We start from the raw sequence: 12,532 nt of genomic DNA on the forward strand, positions 1-12,532 counted from the left end.
AGAAGCGGGGCACCCCTGCCTAAAAGCAGGGTGATCGTCCCAGTAAGGACAGCCCCACCGTCTTCATCTTGGACCTGGCACAGACATACAAAACAAGTCGCTGATCACACCTACACACAAGGTAATGCATACCACACAGAACAGGACTACGCATACAGCATATGTCACGCGACCTGCACAGACATACAAAATATGTCACATAAGGTGATGCATACCTGTTCACACCAACACATAAGGTGATGTATACCATACAGAGCAGGAACCCCACCCAGAACTCTCATGCATACAGATAGTAAACCATAGCTAGTCTAAGTGTCCTCACACCTAGGGGAAAGAGAGTTAGCCACCGTGCTAACATAAAGGAAAGAGTGTCAGGAATCAGCCATCTGACCATACATAACATCAAATGTCTGAAGGCCGAACCTGTCAAAGGGCAAGGGAGAGGGGGACGGCATAAGATGCATTCGGGGACAACAGGTGTCCAGACCATCCTCAGGTAAGGTGAAAGAAACACGTCAGACTAGCATGCATAACACCCAGCTTTGAGTTAGATTGACACAAATAGAGTAAAATGACCAGCATTCTCTAATCAGAGAAGTGCAGCAGACCAGAACGGATTGGCTGGCTGGAGAAACTCCACACCCATTTGCTGTTAAAATCATAAATACAAACCAGGTCTATAAATCGTATTAAAAAAAAAATTATATCCCAAATCCATTTGTAAATGTTGTACTGGGAATGATGATTTCTGAGAGTATGCCATTTTTGTTGGTAAACTACATCCTCGTTGATTAGCATGTGTCATCTAGTACTTCTCAGACCCTGGGGTATATGCTGCACTTTTACATACTCAATCAGGGTAGACGCATTTAAAACCAAGTTTTTTTTCTCTTTTCATCAGTTGTTCCAGTTTTTTAGGATAATCTGTAGGAATAGTCATCTGAGCTTTATGGAATGATAAGCCAAATATTTCAGCTCATTGTACAATTGTGCTCTGTTTTCTGTTAATCCAGATATCTCTAAAAAATGACATTTGATAGGCTGCTTTGGATGACATGACACATCCAGCAAGATCTATCAATTATATGTGCCAAAGCAAAACCTCCTCTGTGGACTAATGTAAGTCAATAACAGGATCTTGCAATTTCCTAATTTGCCCCAAGTACCAATTGTTTCACTTCTCCCATGCCATTTACATTGTAAGCTCTTATGGGCAGGGCATTTGTCTTGATTATTTGCATCTTACTTGTTTGTTTCTTCTCTGGTTAGAAAGCAATGCAGAATGTGGTGGCCTGGGCTGCGGCTACAGTGAGTACAGAAGTAACAATCAGACCTAAGCACTGGTGCCCGAGAGGGCCTGATGGTTACCCAGCCGCATAGAAAAACACCAATATTACAAATGGCATATGGTAAGTGGGGGCCCTATTGCTAAATATATTTTTGTTCTCAGGTGTTACAGCAAGGAAGTAAATTGGCAAAATACTCATTCTTACTGTTATTCTTCTAAAAAAATGGTTATAGCAATTACAATATATTGAAATATAAAAAAAAAAAATGACATTAAAATCATCCATAAAATGTGTAATTCTAGTAGGAGAAAAATGTGGCTGTGGACACTGGAGCACATGAAAGGCTTGGCTGTGAAAGAGCTAATTTGTCTGAATTTACTTTTTATGCCTTTGAAAGTCTTCATTTATTGAGTGGATATCTGCCTTCCCCCTTCCCTACCTAAGCTACTTTTTTAACTCCACTTCTGGTCCGTGCTTTGCGGACCATAATATGGAGCTAATGTAAATCTATTTTTCATGTCTGTGTTTTAAAAATGTAGCATGACTTAGTTTTGTCCATTTTTGCCTCTATATTGGTAGTAGTTTTTATTGGATAAATAAGGATCCATATTTGGCCAATAGAAATTAAAACTAATGACAGCAAATACAGATTACATACTGATGAAATTCTGATCACTTGCAGTTGCAATATCATCTATAAATCTATAACTCATCTGTATTACATGTTACAATATGCTTGTCTGTAACATAGTATGCTAAGCCCCAAAAAGAGACATGTCCATCAAGTGCAGCCTATTCCCTCCCCCATGTTGATCGAGAGGAAGGTAAAAAACCCCAATGAGGTGGAAGCCAATTTTCCTCATTTACGGGAAAAAACTTTCTTCCTGACTTCAATCTGGCAATGGGAATAATCCCTGAATCAACAACCCTTCTGAAGTAATTAGTGATTATAACTTATAATATTGTAATGCTCAAGAAAGGCATCCACGCCTCTCTTGAACACTTTTATCAAATTTGCAATCATCATGTCCTCAGTCAGAGACTTCCATAGTCTCACTGCTCTTACAGCAAAGAACCCCTGGTGTAGAAACCTTATTTCCTTTAGACGTAGAGGATGCCCCCTGTAATTGGCCTTAATGAAGATTTTCAGTGAAAACTTACTCATAGACATGAGCAAATGTGTCCATTTGTCGAATTTCCCTAATTTCCTACTAGAGAACCATACTTTAGCCTTACAAGACAATTGGGACTTAAATACAGCTCAGCATTTTTATCTCCATTGTTTGAAATGGGGTATAACCGTTCAGTAAAACAAAAATGTGCTAGTATACAGATTGGCAAATCATGCATTAATTAAAGCAGTGGGCAAAATTATTTAAAGGGTAATTTTAGGTCACAGGTTAATTCAAGGCATCGTGATAGTCAAATACAGCTAACTTGTGGCTTATTTGTATTGTGAATACAGTGGTTGGCAGATTGTGTATTACCTACAGATGTAGCAAAGTTTTAAGGCCCATTTAGATGGGACAAATGTCGGGCAAGCGATGCCCGACACTCATCCCCGCATACACTCGCTCCCGTGCTGCTTCATGGGAGCTAGTATTGCTGGCTCGCTCACAGAGCGGCCAGCAGGTGGGTGGAGCTGCTACAGGAGATTTCTCTCCTCGCTCTCCCCTGCCCCTCTCCATTGACTTAACATAGTGGCCGTTCAATACTGAACGGCTGCTATTTACACCGAGCAATCATCGTTCAGCTCATCATCCATCGTTTATGCAGCCACACAAGGCTCTATAGATTACAGAGCAGTACAGTACCGCAGTCTTAACTATATTAACTTTTTATAAAGTAGCAATGTGTGTAAAAAAGAAAAAAGTGTGTAACATGAATGAGTGTATGATACAGTTTCCCTTTCTTATTAATTTAATACTAACATGTTATGATTAACAAGTATGATTACATAGAAATTCTACTAATATCAGACTGATCTACATGAAAACCACAATCAGATATGCTTCCTCATTCATAGCAATAGGCAATAGGATAATGTGATATATATATATATATATATATATATATATATATATATATATATAGGTTTGTTTATTTATTTAGAAGATATAAAAGAAACATAGAAAAATTGTTTTGTTGCTTAAGTTTTTTATTAATAGCTAAAGAGCGAGTGCAGATCCTGATTTTCAGTGGAACTCTTGAACGCGCCTGAAGGATCCAACCCTAGAGTGAGTTGCTCCCCAATCGCTGAACCTCCTGTACTCTCCTGGTCTCAGGTAATACTGATGTCCTCTGAAGTTGGGCTCCTCAAAAAAGATCCAATGACCTTCCAGAACGTTGCAGGAATGTATATCAGGATGTCTAAATTCTTCATGCACATGAGGACAATCTTCAGTAAACTCCAACATTGCACCAGTGAACTCTTCTTTCTCAAAAATTCTGATTCTGAATGTACCACGGTGCTTAAAAGGATAAGAATACAATAATTTATTATTAATAGTTTACCGCCAAAGTACTAACTTGTATGTTCTGACTTTTACAGTTTGCAACCATTCTGTACATACTGAAACACTCCAAATTCATATTGTATTATACTTAGGGCTTAAGCAGATGGGCGTGATTTTGTCCCATTATGCGGCCATGAAAATTACAGCAGCGTAACTGGACAAAACAAAACCATTGATTTCAATGGTTTGATTACCACCATTGAGATTCTAGTACATGCGAGAAGGATGGGGTAGGACCTATCTTCTAACTTTTTTTTTTTAACACTCGCACACACTAGCACAGAGTTTGAATAGTCAAAGAAAAAACCCGGTTCATGTGCTAATACGCTTCATAGCAGTGTGCATATTAGTACATATGCCCATGTTTTTTTCCCCTTATGTGGTAGACACTGAGCCTCATTTATCATTACTGACTAACAAGAAAACTGGCATTCTTAAAAATGCATCTCCCCTTTTCAAATCCTAAGAAGAGTAAAAGTCCATTTACATGGGACGAGCTGTCGGGCAAACGAAACCAGGCAGCTTGTCCAAGTGATGCTTGCTCCTGTGTTGTTACACAGGAGTGAGTATCTCTGGCATCGCTCAAAGCGATAGAGACTGAACGGCCAGGGAGCGTTCTCCCCCAGTCCCCCTCTGTTCATTGTAAACAGGCTGTCATTTGGAAGGGAACGACTTCTGCTTACACTGAACGACTCGTCATTCAGTTTTCTACATGCATAAACTGAACGACTGAACAATTCCCGTTCAGACGCTGCATGCATTTACACGGGAGGATTATCATTCAAATTCCTGTTGGAGTGTGAAAATTTGAACGATTCTGAACAATAATTGTCTTATGTTAAAGGGCCATAACTTAACACAATTAACTGTAGCCATGAAAACTTAAAAACAAGAAGAAACATCACATTTTAAGGTGGCAGGGCGAACGTGGACCCAATGTACAGGTAGTGCCTCTTCAATCACCTTTCTCATAGATCATTTTAGAAATTCTATTATAAAAAAGTTCATATCATGGTGACAGGCTCAATTTTAAGAGTTTAAAAGATGGACTCAGTTGGAAATCCCTATATTTCTGCAACCATGAACTGCTCGGTTGGAGGGTTCATAGAGCATTTACAAAATGGTTAGAAAAACTAGATAACTAATGAATCCATATGTAACTTTTTGTGTAACTGTAACAAGTTGCTATTATAAAATATATTGCTTTGAAATTAGTCCATCTTTTTGAAATACCCTGTATTTATTTAATATTTTTTATTTAATTTGCAAAAAGGACTATTTTCTTCATTTTTTCCTCCCCAGAGGCCTCCCTCACCCAGCGGCACTGCAAAGCGTCGCAATTGAAATCACTGCGCCTTGCCGTGATCTTACTTTTGTTTTGACAGCAGAGTTTAGCATACTTCATCATTGATGAGGTGCGCTAAACGCAAAAAATAGAACAGACTCCGCTCGAAAATTGAGGCACTGGAAAGGAATGCTAGGCTCCATTAGAAACAATGGGAGTGTTATACTGCAATTAGCGCGGCGCTCGGAATGCCACGCTAATCGCAGTTAAAAGTGCCTGTGTGAGGGAGCCCTTAGAATACAGTTATCAGGTTATTCATATTACACAATAAACATTATATTATGGACACAAAAACACTGAAAGCCATTACTGCTGCATTACATTTACTGTACTGTCTTCAGTCCTTAATGTTAAAAAGCAAAAGGAAAAAACTTTTTGTACTGGCTTCATCCAGCCAAAAATATGTGATAAGTGAAGTCAAAAATATAGCTGAAGGAGTACATTTTTACCCGTACCGATACCATGGTATTTGTTGTACTATATGATTTTCTATACTATAGAACATAGTATAATAAAGAATATTGTATTATTAAATTGTAACCATATTGAAAACAGACATTTATGAGCTGAAAATCTTTAGATAGTTATATTTATACAGAAAACTTACTTGTGGAATTACGCGACAAGATCTAATAGAATCATTGTGACTTGTCCAATGAGAAAAGTCAGGATACTCTCCTCTTTTCAGGAAGTACTGATTGCCTCTGTAGTTGGGGTGTTCATACAGCATCCAGTTTCCATTCTCTACACGGATGGAATTGCAGCGGCTGAAGTATGAGTTAAGTTCAGAACAGTCAGAGCTGCACTCATATGAGCGGCCCTGGAAGTTCCTGTCCTCGTAGAAGATGATCTAGAGTGGAAAAAGAAGCACAATGTTGTTTTCTATTTATTTAGACAGTATATTTATGGTTCTCAGTAGTATTTGAATGTTTCCTCATATGAATGTTCATTTTGTGTGTCTTATCAATTAGAATACATTTGGTAACTTTTCCCCAAAATATTAAAATGAATGTTTAATAAAAAAAAATTCCTGAGCATATACAAGTAACATGTAGTATAAATGGGGAAACTAGAGTTCATACAATGTTAAAAATACTTTATAAATTCATTTGGGGATAAATTGTTCATTTGTTTTGTAAGTGTAATCCTTCAAAAGATTTGGAGCATAGACATTTGCAGTGCTCACCAAACAATACGAATGAAATGTATAGCATTAGATTGGCTTCACATGGGCTGTTTTTGTTGCAATTTGAGTCAAATCCAGGAGTGAATCTAACAGGAAGGAAACATATCCACTCGTGTTTGGGACAAAAGACAGCCTGGAAAACTGCACACGTGAATTTAGCTATAGCCATGTAGAAGAGCCGCATACACAAAGCCTGTATGCCAGCACATGGAGGCTGTATGTATCCTAGTATGGAGCATTATGGCCTCTGTCAGAAGCCATACCGTGATTTGATGGAATATGCCAATTTCTTTTTCTCTTTGATTGCTACAAAGTTTCACACTCCTTAGTATACATGCATTTACTTTAGTATGAAAGCGGATGACTATGCAGGAACAGTAAAGATTCATACACCTGTCTGCAGGATTACACTCTTCCTAGTATCTGGAAGCCAACTTTTGACAGTTAAAAAAAAATGGAAGGTTGAAATTAGTTCTGCAAGCAGTAAGTGGAACTCAATGAATATGAAGCTTATAATTGAGTGTAATGCCAAATATAGCAATTTGTATACAGTGAGATCCTCCAAATGACAGCTGTAGGAAGAAAGAATTATATTACACTATGAACATGGAAAATAAGCTTGGAGTTCTTTATCAAAAACCTTTGTAAGAATTATGGCCCTATATATTAAATACAATTAAAACGCGTGTGCACTCTTCTGCCCGAGACCACAATTAACCCTACACCATCCTAAATATTATAAAAATTAATTATACCCTCTTCACAAGACAGGGGCTAACTTGCTGATTGGAGGGAGTCTCACCACTGAGATCCTAAGCAATTTCAAGAACAGGGGTCCCATGTCCCCCTCTGCTTGTCACTGCAAGGTCGCTTCTTCCCCTACAGTGACATCAGAATAAATGGAGCATGTGTGGTTGACGCTCCATTCGTTTTAGAGGGGCTGACAGAAATACCCTTGATGCTCAGCTATTGAAAGTGAATTGAGCATCAGTCTGCTTGCATGATCAGTGCTGCATTCAGTTTCATCTTCACTGTTGGGGGTGTAGTAAGCCTGTGGTGAGGAGGAACAGGGAACACGGGACCCCCACTTATGAGCAACCTATAACCTACCCTATTGATTGCGGATAACTTATAATTCTGGAACACCCTCCCCTTTAAATTTTAAACCACTCGAGAACTCCAGGAGTATGGCAGGAATACTATTAGTAGTACCAAAAAACCCATGTAAGTGTGTATGATGCACTTTATGTAGAAAGTTGACAAACTCTGTATAATCAGGGGACATTGCATTGTCTCTGTCATGGGAAGCAATACACTTGGAAATTCTGTTTTAAAAATTTTATATTAACCCTTCGTATGGGCACCATATTACAGCCTTGCCTTACTTAGGTTTTAGTGGCAAACAAAAATAAGAAAGCAAACATGGTAAATTTCAATATTGAGATTTTATATGTATGCAGGTATACATGCATGAGCGCATGTTTAAATGTAATTTATATACCGTAGTTACAGTTCAATAAAATGTATATAGTGATGTACATAACATGTGAAAATAAAAATTAATCTGTTATACTGGGCCTGTTCATGTATAGTATATTGTTACCATTACATATAAATATCATCTAGGTTATGTCTACCCCTCATGATACAGTGTATATTATGTTGTATAGTATACCAACAGCAGTTGCATCCAACAGTCGCATTAAATATTAAACTTTAAATTTGCTGCAACTGTGCATTTAACACATTGTGTGAAGTTGACATTTGCTATAATTGTCTGTTTGCTTAATCGTATATTAAAAGGCTTCAATACATCTTTTCATAACTTACCTTCCCCATGATGGTTTATTGATGAAGTTCTAAACCAAAGTGCAACAAATCACTAACCAAATTCTCCCTTATATAGTGCTTCTGGATTTCTTGTTCACCCTACAGAATTTTAATTTGAATGGCTGCTGTATGGCTCAATAAAGAAACTGTATAGTCTGCTAATGTTGGACTTAGACTTGTGCTGACAACGTTTTTTTTCCCTGCACTGAATGCACTGAGTTAGTCAGCAAAGCCAATTCAACATGAAAGATAGCATGAAGAGTAAAGAGAATATACAGGGTATGCCTGTCCCAATATAACATGACTTCCCTTTTTTAGCTGTTTCAGCTGTTTTTATACAGTATGTGCCACTACCTAAAGAACAGCAATTAATTTTTCCTTAATGAATATTTAAACTTGAACATTATTTTTTTCTGTTTATATCTGAATATATTCAAAATTCTTTGCTGATCATTTTCATTATATATTTTAATGACCAGAGAAATGTTTTTGGTTTTTTTTAAGTACAGAGCTCCAAATCTCCCCCCTCCCTATAAATTCATGCCATTGTGTAACCACCACTAGAGGGGGCATAGGAGCATTAAACTTGAAGACATCCATTGAGTGACCCTACTTTTCATTTTTACTTAAAAAATTATTAGCCTTCTCCCCAAATACAACTAAAGCTCCCCACAGCACTACATCTTTGCCTACTTCTTTCCAAGCATGCTCTGCAGCTCCATAAACCTTTGGAATGCGACATCTCGCAAGTTAGCAGGAGATCTCATATTTATATGATGCATGCATTATCGTTACATTTAACTACATTGAGATTCATTTGGCATGTGAATGCCCTAACACTCAGTGTGTCTGTAAGGAAGCAGGTGGGATAGTGTAATGGCTTCACATAGGACAGATGGAAGCAAGACAGCAGCACAAAAGGCTCTACTCTAAACCTTCCTCCATCTACGCTACCTCTACACTCTCCCTTGTAAAATCTGAGCCCATTCTTCCCACTGCATCTCCCACACACCGCATCACACCTCTTATCTGTCTATTCAAAAATACTACAGAGCGCAGTTCAGGAGAACTGCCGCCGGCCGCGGCTGAACTCCGTCTGCCGGGACCAAGCGAGTATATATATTTTTTTTTCTTTCTACACATTTCTGGATGAATTGCAGGGAAGGGCTTATATTTTTAAGCCCTTCCCGAAAATTCATCCCGCGCTCGCCGGCAGCCCATTGCTTTCAATGGAGCCGGCTGTATTGCCGGCTCCATTGAATTCAATGGGCAAACATCGTTCTTCTCTGCCACAGCTGTTACAGCTGTGGCAGAGGAGAATGATTTGTCTACTACATGTTCTCAATGGGGTCGGCGCTGCTGCCGCCGGCCCCATGGAGCGCATATAGAGAAGAGAACAGGAATCGCAGATCGCAGATAGGTGCGATCTGCGATTTCTGTTCTATAATTTATCGGACGAGTGCATAAAAAGCGCTCATGTGTCCGATACCATTGCAAAGCAATGGTTTTATAAAATCGCCGGACGCATGCGCAAATCGCGCAGAAAAACGCCCGTCTGACTGAGCCCTTAAAAACCGCATTTTGGATGCGTTTTTTTAATTGTGTGTAAACTGTGCAATTATATACAGTATATACAGGGAGATGTATAAGACCCCATTTACACTGAAAGATGATCACTCAAAAATCGCTCAAACAACAGTTTGAGTGACAGTTTTGAGCAACCATCTTTGCATAGTCTATAGTATCTAATTAGCTACTAAAGAGCTATGCAGGTGGAGTGGGACATTGCGGTTATCACTTGGTGAACAATACAGGTGTTTTGCATAAGCAAACTGCTGCATTGTTCTCCGTGCTTACAGCTCGCATCCCCCTGTGAACTACCAGTGGGACAGGAGCTGAAAGAATCTTATCAGCACTGCCGACTGTGATGACAGCCTGCTCTGCTGATAAGAGTTCATCACTCAATTTTAGAAAATTAGAATTGAGTGAGGAACAAATCATGCACGTAAACTGCACAATCTCCTGCATTTAGACACAATGGTTAGAATCGTTGTGTCTAAATGGGCCTTAACTTATACCAAAGAGATAGATAGATAGATAGATAGATAGATAGATTCATAGGAGAGATAGATAAGATAGAAAGATAGATAGATGAGAGAAATAGATGAGATAGAAAGATAGATAGATTAGATAGATAGATGAGAGATAGACAGACAGATACAAGAGAGATAGATATAGGAGAGATGAAATAGAAACATAGATAGATGGGAGAGATAGATGAGATAGCTACATCAGGTAGATAGATTAGAGAGATACAGACAGATAGATGAGAGAGAGAAAGAGATAGATAAGAGATAAATACAGACAGACAGATAGATAAGAAAGAGATGAGATAGAAAGATAGATGAGAGAGAGATAGATAGATGAGAGAGATAGACCGATATATGGATAGGTAGATATATAGATAGATAAAATAAATAGATAGAGACAGACAGACACATACATACACTGGATCACTTCTCTGTGTGAGGAGAGCAGCAGGGCAGGGGCCGCCGTACACTGTGTCTCTATTAGCAGCAGGGTGATGACATCACCCTGCTCAGCTCCCTGCCTTGCCTTGGCGTACATCTGCCTCCCTCCCTCTCTCTCCTCCTCCTCCTTCGTCTGTACTTTGGCTGGTCACTCTGTCTGCTGCACCACAGCATTCACGCGGCCGGCCGTGCGACAAGCCGGGAATGCATTGTCTGTGCACATGTATATGGCAGAGGGCAGCCTCTAGGCCCCCTCAGTGCAGTACCACTGACAGTACACCTATGCTCTGGATCCTACATACTGTAGGGGGCCTCATGTGGTACAGGATGTTAAGGCAACAGTATGCAGTCCTTAGTTTGCGAGTTCAATGCCCGCATGGTTTAGGTAGCCGGCTCAAGGTTGACCCAGCCTTCCATCCTTGGCAAAAAAAACACAGCATGCGTGACCACAGCGGCACGCGCGTTTTAAAATTTGCACTCGTTGTGCGGTCGCACGATGGCAAAATTCGCACATAAAGTGTGGTCCCATTGTGACAGCTGCAGCAAGGGATTCCTTGGATGTGAAATCTCTGGACGCTGTCACAACCAGGGGTTTTACCTTGTGGTCAATGGGGCCAGCGGCCGCCAACCCCATGGACATACAGAGAAGATCGCAATCCTCCTTATCTCTGCGGGGAGTCCCCTTATAACTGAACACAGTGACAGCACTGTCACAGTGTTCAGTGACAAGGGGACTCCCAGTGGAGATAAGGAATTCCCCTGTCCCAGCTGTGGCACAGGAGCAGAATTTTTCTCCTTTGCTTTCCATGGGGCCACATTATATGTGCGAATTTTAGGTGCGTTTGCAAATCGCTGTCCTATTTTTTACAGGTGCAATTTTTTTTCGCATCTAAAAAACAGACATGTGACTACTTTTATTAGAAAGCATTGGTTCTAATAGATGCGAATCGCAAACGCACATAAGATGTGCACAAAAAAATGCTCGTCTGACGAGCTTTTTTCCCCGCATCTATAGATGCAAAAAAATGCAGAACGCATGTATAAAAAAACGTGTGACCAAAGTGTCAGACATATTTTTTATTCGCATTTGCTATGCGGTCACACGATAAGTTAACTTTTTTTTTTCTATACAGCTAGGGATGATTTTCATGGTAGGTCTTATATTTCAAGCCCTCCCCCCCAAAAAAAAATCATCACTGCAGAGGTTGCCTTCATCCCATTGCTTTCAATGGGCCAGCAGGAGCAGCGCCGGCCCCATTGAAAGCAATGGAATAGCATTGCGGGGGAGTGAGCTTAAGGGCTCAGTCAGATGAGCGTTTTTTTTTCACACTACGCATGTTAAAAATGCGCATGACTGAAAGTCAGTGCCCATTGCTTTCATTAGGGCCGGCATTACTGCAGCCGGCCCCAATGAAAGCAATGGGTTGAAGGCAACCCCCACAGTGAAATATAAGCCCTTCCCTGAAAATCATCCCTAGCTGCTATAAAAAATAAAAATATATATACATCACCTCTCAGCTGTCACTTAACAGCTGAGCACTGCCTCTGATTTTTCACAGTGCTCAGCCAATCAGAGGCAGCCCTTTCAGCAGGTGTGGATTTTGAATCCCCGCCTGCTGAAAGCACTTCAGAGTAGTGCAGGGAGAAGACCTGTCTGGAGGCGTCTGAGCTGCGGCAGCTGCAGAAAGGTGAATATTAGAGATGAGTGAACCTACTCGGCCACGTCCCTTTTTCGCCCGAGCACCGCGATTTTCGAGTACTTCCGTACTCGGGCGAAAAGATTCGGGGGGCGCTGTGGGTGAGTGGGGGGTTGCAGCGGGGAGTGGGGGGGGAGA

The 12,532-nt window shown here is 40.1% G+C and overlaps 1 protein-coding gene across 2 annotated transcripts; it reads right to left on the minus strand.

Annotated features, from left to right (window-relative positions):
- Window positions 1-3,484: 3,484 nt before the first annotated feature.
- On the minus strand, window positions 3,485-8,175 carry LOC136577552 (gamma-crystallin-3-like). 2 transcript variants are annotated; one of them, XM_066577470.1, is made up of 3 exons: window positions 8,167-8,175; window positions 5,758-6,000; window positions 3,485-3,760 (listed from the first exon to the last, which is right to left on the minus strand). In XM_066577470.1, the coding sequence occupies exons 1-3, from the start codon at window positions 8,173-8,175 to the stop codon at window positions 3,485-3,487; spliced, it is 528 nt and encodes a 175-aa protein (XP_066433567.1). The 2 variants fall into 2 exon arrangements, with proteins under 2 accessions (XP_066433567.1, XP_066433568.1); XM_066577471.1 differs by having other exon boundaries at window positions 3,485-3,743; window positions 5,747-6,000.
- Window positions 8,176-12,532: the final 4,357 nt, after the last annotated feature.

Source organism: Eleutherodactylus coqui, chromosome 8, assembly GCF_035609145.1.
Source record: "Eleutherodactylus coqui strain aEleCoq1 chromosome 8, aEleCoq1.hap1, whole genome shotgun sequence".
NCBI lineage: Eukaryota > Metazoa > Chordata > Amphibia > Anura > Eleutherodactylidae > Eleutherodactylus > Eleutherodactylus coqui.